General features: G+C 39.1%; 1 protein-coding gene across 1 annotated transcript in view; it reads left to right on the forward strand.

Annotated features, from left to right (window-relative positions):
- GMDS (GDP-mannose 4,6-dehydratase) overlaps positions 1-15,934 on the forward strand; it is a gene marked incomplete at both ends in the record, with an annotated part of 132,615 nt that overhangs the window by 99,461 nt on the left and 17,220 nt on the right. Inside the window, 2 exons of the mRNA XM_009580959.1 lie at positions 2,831-3,023; positions 3,887-3,991. Of these exons, the coding sequence (XP_009579254.1) occupies positions 2,831-3,023; positions 3,887-3,991 (298 nt within the window). The remainder of the gene's footprint in view (positions 1-2,830; positions 3,024-3,886; positions 3,992-15,934) is intronic.

Consider the following 15,934-nt stretch of genomic DNA (forward strand, 5'->3'; position numbering starts at 1 on the left):
CAAAATAATGTGTGTAAGGAGAGGGAAATAATGTGGTAATGGATAACTCAGCACCTTTTCCTGCTCTGTCCTGCTTCATTTGTAACTACTTAATCAATCCAGTATTTTATAAAACTCTTTTACATTGTTAACTTTGAATTAGAATCAAATTAAAATCCAGTGTGCATTTATCTGTATTTGCCATGTTACTGCCCCTACACTGCACAGATTGTCTTAACAGTCCAGTTTTTGGTGTTGGAGGTTTTAGTGGATAAAGCCATTTTTTATTTTCATGAATGCCATTCTAGTCTAACCTGCACTCCAAAATGGAATGAGCTTGGTGGTCAGAGTCCTGTCCCTGGTGAACAATAGTCCGCATTACAAAACCACCAAATAGGCACAAAGCCGGCAGTTTCTGCTTGGGGACATTCAGACCCGGCCAGCATGGAGGCACAATTACCTCACACCCCAGGGAGTGATTTTTCTAGGTGAAGATTGAGGTCATTCATAAGGCAATAGGGAAAAGCATCTCTTGTGAAACTGGTCTCTGCATCAGCCAGGCAGAGCAGTTCCCAGTGCTGCTGCCACAGGCTCATTGCTCGCTCTGGTTAAGAGGTTTTATAATCTGGGATCTCTGATTTAAGACCACCTCAGTTACATGTGCCATTTACCTCGTAGTAGAATATGTAAGCAAAGATTTGTATTTTGGGGTGATGTTTTTAGCAGGTTATTTGTTGGAAACAATACCTTAATATAGGTAAATTCCTGGTTCTGCTGCAATTAGTAAGTGTTTTGCCTTTAGTTAGAGAGCTGGGATGTTACTGTGAATATGTGAAGGTGCTAGGCATATGGTAAATATACTAATTTATGTTCATTAGTGCATTATTGACTGTATCACCTATTCATTAAGATGTTTTCCCAAGAGTTACTCTGACAGCGAAGCTGAGAGACCTTAAGTGGCTGTCATCTTTGTGCCAAATGGATTAAAACAAAAAATGCTCAGCACTTCTCAGTAGATCAGTGCTCAATTTCAGCTGGGTCATACCAGGTTAACAAGCTAAAGTATCAGGTTTCTTTTTTTTTCTTTTGATTAAAAAAAAAAAAGTAAAGTTTGTTTTTGTTCATACCATTAGCTATTTCAGATCAAAACTGTGTGAGAACATTTTTATTTTGGAGCACAGTAATACGATTTAGATTATTTCATACCTGTATTAAATTAATCATAAGTGCAAATTCAAATTAATCTAATTATTTTTATTTCATCTGCTGTGTAAATAAGCCTTAAACCTCTAGTGATTACTGAATAGGGAAAGTGGCTTAACAGGAGAAATGAATACAGGGCTATCTGTCTGAATCTGAAGAGAGCCTGAAAAAATACTTGGTAAGTGACAGGTTTCTCACTGATTTCACTGTGATAGCTCAGCTTGTCCAGCTATGGTCATTTACCCTCTAGTCCATTGGTAGTTACCCAATCACTGAACACTAGTGAAGGGGGGAATCATAGATTTGTACTACATGACTTTGGTAGTGTCTCGCTAACCACTAGCCTAGATCATATAAAGAGACTGTAACATTGCTATCACCCTAAAGCTCGTTCCTGAAAGTCAATCATCGGCCAGAGGGGACGTAGGTAGAGTTTTTCTTCCTTGGGTCAGGGCGATGGAGGAGATTCCTCTAAAGGTCCATTCCCTTTCCTTTTTTATAACATCGGCAGTATAAACAGGGAACATTTTTTTCAAAAACTGGCATACAGAAGCAAAATCCCTCAGTTGGAGAGAGGATGTAGAAGGAAAGAGGAACGTGCCTCTGGGATGGGCAGCGGTGGGAGAAAATTCTTCAGAGTCCAGGAGCTCCACCAGCACGTCCAAACAACCAGTCTGTACCCACCAAACAAGCAGAGTGAGCTCCCTTCCGAGCGTTTTTTCTCCTGCCTGCAGATTGGGGTGGCCACAACACATCTCTTACCTTCAGCTTACTTTTTCCAGTTTTTAGTTTTCTGCTGTAACTGCAAGGAATAGAATTAATATATTTTTGAAACACTCTGAAAGCTCAGACTCAAGCATTGTCTTGTGGCCTATGCCACAGTCAAGCTCATCATAAAGATAACTGAGAGTTACTGGAGCGGGGAGAGAAAGAGGAGTCTTGCCCCAGCAGTGTGTACGAGTTTATTATCATACTTAGAAAGATACGTCAGTTGGAGGAGATGTCAGGTTTCTTTTGGATACCTCCACCCTTTGCTCTCCCACTTCATCATCCCTCTAACCTCTGTGCAAAAGCCACAGCTTTGGTACACCTTAGTCAGGTGGGGTTGGGAGTCTCGTTTGATAGCAGATATTTCTAGTCTTCTCTCCTTTTTGATGTGCGTTTAAATTGCGAAACTTTGGACCTTGTGTAAAGTTTGTGGGGTTTTTTAATACATGTTTATGCTATCATGCTGTCTGTCTAATCTAATTATTTTTTTAAAATATACTCTGGAAAATTTTAACCAAATTCAAGTGTGTCAAAGATATTAAGCCCAAGTGAATATTGTGAAAATTGGCAGCTGTGGAGATGAGAGAGAGCCTGATAGTGCTCCCACTGTGGGGAGGCTTACCCCTTACTTCACATGGGAAAATAATCCTGAGAGAGAGATCAGGGAACACCAGTCTTTTGGTTCTGCTATTTATGGAACTACTTGCTTATTCTTAGAAATCCTTTGAGGGTACTTTTGTAAACTGAGCAGCTACTCTGTACAAAGTGTCTAGATCGTCTGTGACAAGTGGCGTATTACTTTGTTTTGTTGTACATGATCATGGCGTGTTCTGGTTCCCCTAGTAAAATTGGTGGGTTTTTATTTCTTTCTCTCCCCAAGATTTCTTTCGACCTAGCAGAATATACTGCTGACGTTGATGGGGTTGGCACTTTACGGCTCCTAGATGCTATTAAGACCTGTGGCCTTATCAGCTCTGTGAAGTTCTACCAAGCCTCCACCAGTGAACTTTTTGGAAAAGTGCAAGAAATCCCGCAAAAGGAGACCACCCCATTTTACCCAAGATCGCCTTACGGTGAGGATCGCTGATGGTGTGCGTGTAGTGTCTGTCTGTCTGTTCTCCCCGCTCATGTCTCAGGGCTGAAGTCATTTGGGTGTGAGATTAGAATGACGATAGAGCTAAAGTGACTAGACATGTCGAGAGGCATACCTTTATGAATTACTATATAAAAAGTATTTGCTCCCATTGCCCGGGGGTTGGAAATTAGCATCTCACTTCACAAGACTGTGTTCATTCAGCTCACAGGTAGACACCTCTTGTAGAGAGGGGGGGAAGGGTGGCTCTTCCTTCACAAAGGGTTGTGAGATACTGCTGAAGTGATAAGGTTTCATATTTTTTGTTGCCTAAATGAAAAACTCCCAAGAGCTCACTTCTTCCTTCATGAACTCGCATGAAATTTGAAACACTTATTAAAGCAATGTGCATGGAGGACTTTGGTGATAAAGTTTCAAATCAATTTGAGTGTTAAGGCACCAGATTTTCACTTTTATTCCTCCAAAGTCTTTTTTTTTTTTTATTAGCAGAGGTCACCACAGCGGCGTATTTCACATGCTCTGGCTGTGTTAATTATATTGTAAAAGAAAAAGTGCTACACTTGAGAATGCATAAGAAAACAAGTGAGAAAGTGCCCTAATGCTTCCTGGCCAGTTCAGAGGCTGCACAGAAGAGGAGTATTTTCCCATTCAGCTGCTGTTTATTGGGCTGGATATTTTTTCCATATGAAATGTGACGCATATAGGGAATGAATCAAATTCTAATGCCCTCCGCTGTTGAAATGTGGACTTCACCCTGCTTGTGAGAGAGATGTGTATGTGTGTCTGTCTGAGCTGCGTACAAGCAGAGCGGATATGCATAATGCTTTAAAATTATTTTTGTAGGGGCAGCAAAACTGTATGCCTATTGGATTGTGGTGAACTTCAGAGAGGCCTACAATCTCTTTGCTGTGAACGGCATCCTCTTCAATCACGAAAGCCCCAGGAGAGGTTAGAAAACCCATGCGAAACTGTCCCAACTTTGCATACCTCTGACCGGAAAAATGAAACAATGCATCCACAGGTTTCATTTAAACTGCCAAAATTCTGTAGGGAGGGTGTCATGACTTGTAGTCTGCTCACGGTGTTTAATGCAGCCCTCCTGGCAGTCTCAGAGCCTGCAGAACAGCAGCTTTCCCTTTCAAGCACCATATTCCATTTTGTAGCCCTCTGATGCTGAAGGGAGGCTTGTGTATCTGATTTTGTGTATCTGCTCTCAAGACACTGCAATAATGTCATAATATCCCCGAGTTTTCTTTGCCTCTTGGTAATAAGTTAAGGCTAAAATGTTAAAATGACACAATAAAAGAAGGTTTTCTAAACATTTAGGTGGGCAACTGCATAACAGATGAATTTCAGGTGTGACTTGTACTCAAGATTTTTATTTGCGTATAAATGTCAAATTAAGAGGCAGAAATAACAGACCCTCTAAATTCATAAGACTAATGAGTACAGCCTGAAAAATTTGTGGATTATGGCCCATACCTTCTAACAAGATGGCTTTTAACACATGGCTTTAAAACGCCTTTCTGTTTAATCCTTAATAGCAACGAAGCTTAAATTCTACTTAATCATCCCTTTTCTTCTTGCAGTACTTTATGAACAATTAATACTGGTATTTAGTCTGAGTAAGAGTCCATGGTTGATTAAAAGTCTCTTATACAGTGACAGTTTTCCTCTGCCCTTAAAGTACTGTGACTGTAGAAAACACTCTAAAATTAAACTTTAAATTAACACAGAAAACTGGATTCTCAGTGCAGAAGCCTTTTATTGTGGTCTGTTTCTAAATGAAAAATAAATTCAAGTTTTACAGGAATGCAATTATATAAATTATAGCCTGGCACAAAATATAATAATTTTAATCATACTTACAAATATAAAATAGACCACAATTGCAACTCTGCTTAAAAAAAAAAAAAAAAAAAAAAAGAGAGAAAAAAGGAGTTGGTGTCAATAGGATTTAAATATTAATTTCAGTCTTCGGGAATCACAGCTGCGAAACCTGTACACTGGGTAGGCAGCATTTACAGTAAGTGGTGCATCAAATACTTGGTAGTAGAAGTTGGTGCATCATTTCACTGGAGCAGATGACAGCACAAGTTCAAAATTAAGAGAGAATCAAATTCACTAGATTGTTTCATTTAGAAGCCCTAATACTTTGCTTTCTTTTAAACAGTTCACTGTGATATATTCTTGGTGCACTGTAAACTGATGTCCAAATTGCTCTGAGTTATCATTATTAAATTAAAACGTTCTGACCAACATAAAGAATGAGGGAATATGCAATGGCAAATATTAGCTTGGCATGGTTTCTAGTAACGTTAAGGAGCTACGATATGAGATGGAAATTATAGGAACACACCATTTGTGCTGCTTCTCTATAGGCTTGTGCCATTTTGAAGGAGGAAAACTTCAGTGCTCGTTGCTATTTTGATCCCTCACACATTTGTTCCAGCTTTGACACTGCTGCAATGGAGCTTCCAGTCCAAAGTCTCTTTTCAACACAATTAATGTCCCTGTGGAGAACCCAAGTCTGTGCTTTGAAGTCTCAGGCTGTACTTTTGGTTGTGTGTATGTGCTGGGTGCAGTTTTAAGCCCCTTATGCCACGAACAGGAATCTTGTCTTAGAAATGGTTTCAGTTGGTTCCATTTGCCTTAGCGGGAGTACATGCCATGAAAGCAACTGTAACCGCAGCCCAGTGCCATTTGCATAGTGTTTTTATGGGAGAAAATCTGAAAAATTATACAGAGAAGAAAATGTATAATTTGAAATGTACTCAAAAGTAGTTTTGAGCCATTCAAATCTTTTAGCCATTCATCGCTTTCCTAATGTTTTTGAAGATTGCAAAGGTGCTTTGGGAGGAAAAGAGGATTTAACTGGGATTTCTAATTCCTATGCAGAGATGGTAATATACACGGAAGTTTTTAAATGCTTTATGGTTTGGCCTTTTTTTTTTTTATTCTACTGATTTCAGAGATTGGGAATACCTAAATAAACTGATACATATTTTATTCCAATATTACGTACCATTATTCCAGATGGTTAAGTGTTACAGTGAATTGATCGAATACAGCATCCCATTGAAGGTGATACTAAGTGCATCTTGTCCACACAAAACATAATGCCCAGGAATCAGTGGGGAGCAGAAGGTTGTGGCAGTGCCGCTTGCTGAGGTGCAGAGTTGATCTGTCCCGGCAGACAGCGCATATTTTTTACCCGTATCTGAAGTGTTAATCATACTTTTGAAAATTTCTGTAAGCTTCCTACAGTGAATGTATTTACAGGGCAAGACTGTGAAGAGACAAATCCTAGTGTTTCTTGTAGGCAGGGATCCATGGGATACATTACACTGTAAGGCAGTGGTAAGGATGAACAGAATGCATTTTTTGGTACCTGGCAGCCTGTGTTGTGGGCTGTGATCAAATACAGAAGTATTTGTATTTGAAGTACCAGTACTCATGGTGAAGGATGATGGATTGCAGTTGTCTGCCAAGTGGCTGTTAGCAGCTGGTCACTGAGGCTGAATTGAACAGACAATTGTAAAGAGTTTGCTTCGTGATCTCTCTTCGTATAGTGTTCAGATACTGTACCGCTGGGGCAGCGATACATGAGCCTAGTGAAAATGAAAACTGTCTAATCTCAAGAGCTGTTTCCTTGAGAAAGGAATTTAGGAATACACACCTCTTACTTCAGAATACCAATTCTTTCCTTCTCTGCTCGGAGAGGAGCACCAATAGTTAATCTCATGTAGCCTGTATAATAATAGGGAAGTCTACACAGAGTTCATAAGGGTAAAGAGTGCTTAGGTCTAATATGAGAGGTTTCCTATTTCTCAAAATTACCAAGGCTTGAGAGAAGTGCTAGCTTTGAGAATCTCATTTGATTTTTCACTTTTATCTTGCTCTATAAGAGAAAGACCGTAACAGGAGTAGTTCTTAAGATGTGACACCATACTGCAAATCTGAACACTTAAGTTCGCTGTGTGGGCTTGCTTTTAAGTCTGGTGTTTCATGTTATGACAGCCACAGTGACTTTACAAAAAACACCAGTGATAAATTCCAGGTTGGTTGAACCCACTGTCTGAGCCTTACGTCTTAATTTGGGAATAGTACAGCATTATTAAATTGCACAAATACTTGGGTCCAGTAACAGTGAATATTATCTAAAATCTCCTATGGAGTAGAATGAGTGGATATGTTAGACTAATTTTAATAAAATATAGATCTACTTTGAGCCTTTCTGTAGTACTTTCTAATTTTTTCTTTATATTATACATACTGCCTTTCATTTCTTAGTCACTTTTATAGTTTTATGAGATGAAATAGTCACTTTTTGACCAGTACATGCTTTTCAGCTCACATAAATCAACACAGCTGCACCGAAGTGAATAGGGTCATGTTGATTTATGCCAGCTGAGGGTCTGGCATAGTACTTCCAGTAATGGTCTGGTAATATAAGATAAGCATAATTTGATTGCTTTGGGGAAAAGAACTGTATTAGCAGTATACCTTGCTAAAGCTGATTTCTTCAGTTACTTTCATGAGTTTTATCCAGGTATAGCTCAAGTGTTTCCTGATTTATGGCAATGCCAAAGGAAAATGGGATCTTCCATTTCTGAAGCTTATTTATTGTCTAAATATGACACTAGCTGAAAAGCAAAGTGCTCTCTGCAGTGCTAATAAGCTACAAGGTGGCCTCTGTTTCCAAAAATGAACAAACACACTAAAGAAAACCTAAAAAACTTTCCCAGAACGCTGTTTTTATTTTCCTTTTTTTTTTTTTTTTTTTTTTTTTTTCTTTTCTTTTTTTCCAAGACAAGGGAACAGGGGTGCAAATGGGGAAGGTGGTGGCCACCAAGTTGCTGGTGGTGGTTGAACATGGCTCCCAGTATTACCAGTGTGGAAATGTCTGCCCTATAGCAATATTGGAAAGGTATTTCTGTTCAGTGAGATGACGGTTTTGACAGTGGAAGAGTGAGGCAATTAGCAAGTCTAGTTTTCAGGAAAGCTGGGGCTCGATCCAAGCCGGTTTTTATACCATTGGAAAGATTCCTGTTCTTTTGTTGGGCTCTGGATCTCACTAATACCTTCTTTTCTGAGTGAGAAAGCAAACTACTTGTTGACAGCGTCATTTGTTTCTTCCCAGGCAAGCCCTTACTTTTTTTCTCCTCAGTTCTGTGTAAGAAGTTTTCTCAGGTTTACAAGATGTGCCTTTGGATGTCTGAGATAACTTTCTGATTTGGTTAACCACTTCATTGCTTGCCTCATCTGATCTTTATCTGCCAAGATGTACAAACATGTACAGCATGTTTCCTGACACAATGCAACAGAAGTTTTGTTTGTTTTTTGTTGGGGTTTTTTTGCCTAAGTAATAAATACTTTGCCTCCGCACATGACATCATTGTGTAGATCATTCAGTAGGGATTTTTTGTTTGTCTGATACCAACCCTGGTAAAGCAGTTGTCATCAGACCATTGCTGTATAGCCAGAGGGAAAGGATACAACTGCTCATTTCTGTGATCTCTTTCAGCCGGGGAGGAAATGGCTAGGTGTTAGATTGCAGGCTGAATGTTGTCAAAGGACGTGTAGTAAGATTAAAATGAAAAGAAATCATGATTTAAAGAGAATGGGGAGTGTTCTTTGCTTTTATTGTGCATCTGGATCATGGGTTTCCCAGGGGGAAGGGTTCCCCTACTCACTGTAAGTATGTTTGGGTATCTTTGGGATTTATGGGTTTTGTTGTTACCTTTTTTTTTAGCAAGTTTTCAGTCTCCCTTTTGCCTCTGTTTCATAGAGAAGGCAGAAGCAGATGGTGACATCTGCTACCGACTTTCACAAGAAATCCCTACAATCCCTACTGTGACAGCTGCTCTTCTGCGTCTCCTATAAAGAGATGTAGCCAACATCTGCCAGATTTCCCTTTCTCATCTCTTTGGTTGAGGAGACTAATTGCTACTCTCCTTACACACTTTCTGTGCAAGAAGAGCTTAGTCAACCTAGTACCATTGGAAATACCAAGGGCTTTTGCTGGTGCTCTTTTTGTAAGTTTAGGCCTGTGAAAGACGTAAGCGTGTAAAATTTTCTTTGCAGAGCTATGCCTCTTTCATTTAATACAAAATTTCCCAACCCACGAGTATATCTGAATAGCGAAAGTCAGCAGAGTGTTGCTTGTGTCTTGCTGACTCCTTGCTGGATGAGAAGAATGCAGGCTGGCTAGTATCATCAGGGATCGTCTGCCTAGCATATTGAAAACTTGATGGCAAGGTACCATGGCCAATGTAAAATGAGTTACTCAGACAGTTGTGTGCTATAGAGCAGCCAAGATCATTTCATGCTTTTTAGTTTGCATGTTTCAACAGAGAAAGCATGCAGTGTCCTGAAGACATGCATTCTTACTCGCTTTTTCTCCCTGCTGTGAGACTGATCCTGCTAAGTGATCCATGCAGGTGTTTTCTTATCTACACATATAGTCAAACGTCAGTGGGGGTAAATGTGGGCATTAGGGTCTACTTGTACAGATGGATTTGCAGTAATATTGACTGTAATAATAGAGAATTGCCAGGTAATACCTCTCTGCTATTTCACCTAAGTACACGTTTTCCCCTTAAAAAAGATCTGATGTTACAAAGTAAGTGAATTCAGTTAATTCTGCTGATGTTGAACCTGCTACTGGCTAATTAGTACTGATTAGAGCACATCACAATATATGGAGATTTTTGTCTAATTTTTATGGTGCTAATAAGTCATCTTAATCTTAAACTTCTAGTGTCACTTTCCCAGTACTAGCCAATACTGATATATGAAGGCAGTGCAATCACACCAACATACAAGTGGGCTTCCCTCGTGAGCTTGTGTTTTAAAAGCAGTACCAGACTTCTGAAATAAGAACTGAAGGCTGAGAACATTTCTGCATGCCCTTAGCTTTGGGCATCCAAGTAGTCCAGGTCAGTGCCATGGAACTTGTCACGTATGGGAACGAAACAATCATGTACGTGAGCTGAGTCAGGATATAAGAAGATATTTTTCTCAAGTGGGTCACTGATGAAGGAAGATGCTGTGTTGAACAGTCTAATTACTGAAATCTTTTTGATTCAGTCTTCGCAATGATAGTTTGTGGGAATCCTTACCATCTTTTAATTTTTTTTCTTTTCAATCTCAAAGTAGCCTTGATTCTATACTCATCTATCTGATGCACTTTTCTGGGGTCTATCACCAGTTTATCTAAGTAGTTATGGATATAGCTTGTACAAAAACTAAGTAATTTCTTGCCTGTGGGTTTAGATTTTTGGAACAGCTGCATTCGCAACCCAGATCTCTCCTTGAGCAAATTATTATCTTATCAGATGCATCTTTTTGTCATTAAATCATGTGCTCCCTTGTGGCTTATACTGTGTTGAGAAGAAAGTAGATTACAGTTTTTGCTATTTTTCATGATTGATTTCAACTTTTTTTTTTAATCTAAGAAGAAAAAAAAGCAGAGCATCCACACAATTTACAAAATGTCAAAACTGCTAAATTTAGAAAACCTTACCATGTAATTCTTAACATTTCTCAAATCATATTAGCAGATATCAGTGTTAGTTCCTTAAACTAAGAATTTGCAGACTAATGAAATATCTTTAATGAAATATCAGCCCAAAACTTTGAAATAAAATGTTATGGAAGATATGGAAGTCAGCAATGGGAAATGGACTGGTTAGAGCATGTATCTCACCCGCAGTGTTCTTATGGCTGCATTAATGCACAAACCTGTAGCAAGATTTTTAGGAATAATGTGTTTTAGGTGCCTATTTCCCTATTTTTTCCTCTTTGTTACATTTATTTATCCCTGGGCAAAACACTATGGAAAAGGTGACTGTTCTGCTTTTTTGCGGATGCATAAATGAGAACATGAAGTTAAATACGGGCAAGAATTGGGAATTTTATATCTTGCATTTTACAAACTAGCTTAAAGTAAATGTGGAGTTTGCAGAAGGTCAGAAGAACAAAACTGCCATAGTGGTTTCAGCCAGAAGTCCATTTAATCCAAGTATCCCATTGCCCTTGCTGGAAGATTAGGGGAGGGTATAGGAGATGGTATAGATACAGAGTAGTCATCTCAGACCCCGGTAGCTGATGGGTAAGAGACCATGCATGAAGGACACACCCCAGTCCACTGCTCCCCCAAACCACTTTAGCTGGGGAATGACACCTCCTCTGAATGCACAGTTAAGCCATAGCTGAGGTGTACCCAGAGTCTAGAGAGCATCCTGCAGGATACAGTTTCCCCAGATGTGGAGACTCAGCCACAGTCAACCACTTTTGTATTTCTTGTTTTTGTCACTTGAGCCATTTTTTCTTGCAGTTGCATCTAACTCGATTTTTTCGTTCTGTTGTGATTCACTAAGATTTCCTCCTGCATTTTTCCCTCAAATTTAAATAATGTCATTGTCTTTCTGAAATAGTCAGAGGCAAGAAAGGAAAAAAATCACACAAAAAGCAAAGGTCACATTATTATTGCAAGAGGTATGTTGCATAAATGAATCTATCTTGCATTGTTGATATTCTATAAGTAATGAATGTTCAGTATTTTATTTATTTGTATTGTAGTAATTATTTCCTAAACTTCTGAGGGCTTGTGTCTTACTATGATTGTTCGCATAAATTTTCTGAAATATATACATTTCTCGGGCGATACACTAGTGTAATTCTGCTTTGTCTGCTTCCTAGTATGTAACCCAACATCAGTGATGCCAGTGTTCCCCTGGGAGCATGAAGTAATGACCATTAGAAATTGCTTATGGCTCATCTTCAGAGTGCTGGGTATCACTGCAGAGCTCTTACTAAGTACGTGAGACTCTGTAGGCCTTATGCCACAACCTTCAAATTTTGGGCATCATCTGCCAGGTGCAGAAACTTGAAAGCAGGTTCATACACACAGCTGGTATGTATACAGTGACTGCCACACTTACCAGGCCCATCTTAGTATCTGAAACGTTTTCTCAGCAGTATGCATCCTGTTTTCCTTAAAATAGCTCTCCCAAAGGTTGACAGTTCCCTCTCATTAGAACTCTACTTACTTTCTCTTGCATAATTTAAAAAATTATTTTAAAAGTAGATCCATTAAAAGTGCATGCTGTTCTGAGAAAGTTATTTGAAATTAACCCACTCAGTCATTTAAGATACGGGACAAGCGGGATTGTAATTCACAATAAAACAGTTCCACCATTAGTGGTTCAAAAAACACTGCAGAAGGAAATGTGAACTGATTATTCCTCTGTAAAGTCTTCAGGATTCATTAAAAAAAAAAAAAATGAGAAATGCAGTGTAATCAGATGTCACCTCCGATAAGATTCATCATATAGCAGGATTTTATAGCAGTGTCATAGGAAGGTAAACTACTTTATCTGAGGTCAGAGAGAAGGTTAGTGCATTTGGTCAGAGCTTGGTTTGAACTTAGGAACAATTTTTTTTGTCTGCCTTGATTGCACTAAGTATTTACTGAAAGTTCCCAGAAAGGTGTGTTTAAAAATACAAAGCAAAAACACACAGACAAATTTTGCATGTATAGGTAGTTTAATTTCAGACCATTCCATGCATTATATACTTTTTGGGGGTGCATGAAAGCCTTAAGTTTATAAACATAACCTGTGACACTTTGAAATAGCTGAAAATCTCAACAGTGGGACAGATTCCTGATTTGTGTCGGTCTTGTTCATCTAACTGCAAGTAATTTTTGAGCAGATTTTAACTTCTGTTACAAGGACTTAGAGCAGTATATACTGTCAGTTATGTGTGTTTCCCACACTGTTGATGTGTGCACACCTTGGCAACCGTGCTAAAATATTTCCTTTTCAAGGATTTGCCTTTCACAGACACCTAAAATTTAATTATATGTTCTGCTTATTTGTTAGGCACCAATTGGCAAATGAAAGCTATGTCCAAAAGCATGAGTATTCTCAAACAGTTTACAAGTATTTATTGTAATTAAACCTGATACCACATGCTATTTAGATGTTGCAATATCAGTTGCATGTTTTGATCTGTATTGTATCTCACCCCTACAGAATGATAGTTGTTAAAAAAAAGGGTTGTGGGTTGCAGTTAGCAGGTTTCCCATGAAACCCTTCAGGGTTGCTCTTTGGTATGGGAAAACAAATTAAAACCAAGCCAACAGAGAGAATACAATATCATGTTTTCTCTACTTTCTTTTAATTTTTACCCTAGGACATGTGAGTTTGAGAAAAACCGCTACAGAAATGCTGCAGGAACACTGATGGATTTTTATTTTTGATGGCGAGAGCTTGATTTCATGACATTAAATGTGAATAGATTTACAAGTAGTAAAAGAATTGTCCAGCAAAGCAACTCAGACCTCCAGTTTACATCCTTTTTTTTTCTCATTTATATTAAAAACCTTACATTAAGAGAGATTTAAGGTGTTTATTCGTTGCATCAATATCCATCAATAGGTAGATTGAGAATACTTGCCAGAAACTTTAAAATAAAATCCTACAGTAATCCCCAGTCTAATTCCCAAGTGTGAATCTGGAAAATTCAGAGCTCGTTTTGGATTTAAAACAAATCCAGATGACATGAGAAAAACATCAGTAACACACAGAAACATTTTACTTTGCATTTCTTTTTAAAAACTTTTGAAGCAGTTGCTTTTAAGTTATAAATCTTCTTTGTGCTTTTTTGCTGACACCTTTCTCTTTTCGGCCCCACCTCATGCCCATACTCTGAGTCATTGGTAGGCATGTGTGCATCTATTAGGGATACTTGAGTTGCCTGATATGCTACACGCTCTCACTCACACTGAGTTTCTATTTGCTGCAGACTGTAAAAAAAAGACAAGATCTTTTCTTACCATTATTGCGCTTCTTCAAGATAAATGGAGACATTGTGCACCTTCAAAGATCAGGAACAGTCCTTAAACTTCCCAAATTTTATATAACTCTTGAAAACAGAGTAAATTGAAAATTATCCCTGGTCTTAAGTGCTTCATTGGTTAGGGATGGTACCAGTGATATACTTCATTTTAAGCATTTAAGCTGAAGTGCCATTGAATCTTGAGCAAAGCCAATCCTGTGACCATACCAGGCATTTGAGTTTGCAAATACTCCTTTTTTCCATGCTGTTTGCTTGCATAAATATTGTATGCATCTGTCATTGAAAATCAGGCCAGTAATTGCTAATTTTAACGTGTTTTTCAGATTCCTTTTCTCAAATCTTTGCACTGATTTTTGATATCCTCTAGGTATGTTGTAGAGAAAGTAGGAGATGGCAGAGGTGTTCTGTCTCTTCTTTAATAGGGGAATGGGATAGACTGGTGCTAATAGTGTGATTTGCTGTTGTGCTCTATTGGGGTAGTCATTCAGGTATCATCGACAAACCTCTGCCCTCTGGAAGGTCTAGAACTAGGCAGTGTGTGTGCTTCTCCTTTTCTGAGGAGCAGAATGGTGTGCCACTGTGTGTCCTGGGCCATAACCTGTCCAGATACGCTGTGTTTTCCAGGTAGTGATTTGAATCACCTGACTTTTGGTGAAAATTGTATGTGCTTGTCATGCATCTGGGCTAGAAGGTGGCTCCATGGGTCTCCTTTATATTTGGTGTGTCCTCATAGAAATGCCAGTGTTCCTACATTTAGGAGTGTGTCTCTGCCTTCAGCTCAGCATGGTCTAGCATCACAGTCCTTGCTGTGTTCTAGTTCATGGTTTCTATTTGCAGTGCTACTCAAGTTTCAGATACTCTGTTTTCTAACACAGTTTTAATGTTCTCATAGTCTCAAGTCCGTTTCTTTAAATCATAGGCAATGGACACCAGCTAGCTTGTGTTTTGTTTGCATCTTCAGGTGAGGATGCTACTATGAATGAGTCCATTAACTAGTAAACTAAGCATGTGTCATGGTTTAACACCCGCTGGCAACTAAGCACCACACAGCCACAGCTGCTCGCTCACTCCACCCCCCCCCCCACCCCCCCCCCCCCCCCCCCGCGTGGGGGAGAAGAGTAAAGGTGAGAAAACTCTCACTTTTGAGATAAAAGTTGAAATAAAGACAATTTAACAGGCAAAGCAAAAGCTGTGCACGCAAGCAAAGCAAAACAAGGAATTCATTCACAACTTCCCATGGGCAGGCAGGTGTTCAGCCATCTCCAGGAAAGCAGGGCTCTGCCACGCATAATGGTTACTTGGGAAGACAAACGCCATCACTCCGAAAGTCCCCCCCTTCCTTCTTCTTCCCTCAGCTTTTATTGCTGAGCATGACGTCATATGGTATGGAATACCCCATTGGTCAGTTGGGTCAGCTGCCCTGGCTATGCTCCCTCCCAGCTTCTTGTGCATCTGGCAGAGCATGGGAAGCTGAAAAGTCCTTGATGAGCATAAACACTACTTAACAACAACTGAAACATCAGTGTGTTATCAACATTATTCTCATTCTACATCCAAAACACAGCGCTATACCAGCTACTAGGAAGAAAATTAACTCTATCCCAGCCGAAACCAGGACAGCATGTAGTACAAATAATAGGCATTTTTCTTTAAACCTGTTTGAGTTTCGCATCAAAAAAAAGTGTAGCACATATACAATTCTTTTATTTTTAGCATATTTAATGGTCCCCGCAGACCATGCAATATTTAAGAAAAACAGAGCAAGACTGGTGTAACAGTAACTCAGGCTGGGAACTTGAAAGCTTGATTTCATGTAACAACAGTAGGCAAATGCTACCTTTGCTGCCTAGTTCTGAAAGTGCTGGTGTTACTAAAGAACTGGTAACAGTTTTTGTCGTGCTGGTGAATCCAAGATCTATAGCCAAAACAGCGTCAGAAAAGTAATCGATAAATAACAGGTCATTATTAAATTTTTACTTATGTCTCATAATGATGCTTTTCTTAAGAAAAGTATCATAATCT

Source organism: Fulmarus glacialis, unplaced genomic scaffold (genome assembly GCF_000690835.1).
Source record: "Fulmarus glacialis isolate BGI_N327 unplaced genomic scaffold, ASM69083v1 scaffold1337, whole genome shotgun sequence".
NCBI classification, from domain to species: Eukaryota; Metazoa; Chordata; class Aves; order Procellariiformes; family Procellariidae; genus Fulmarus; species Fulmarus glacialis.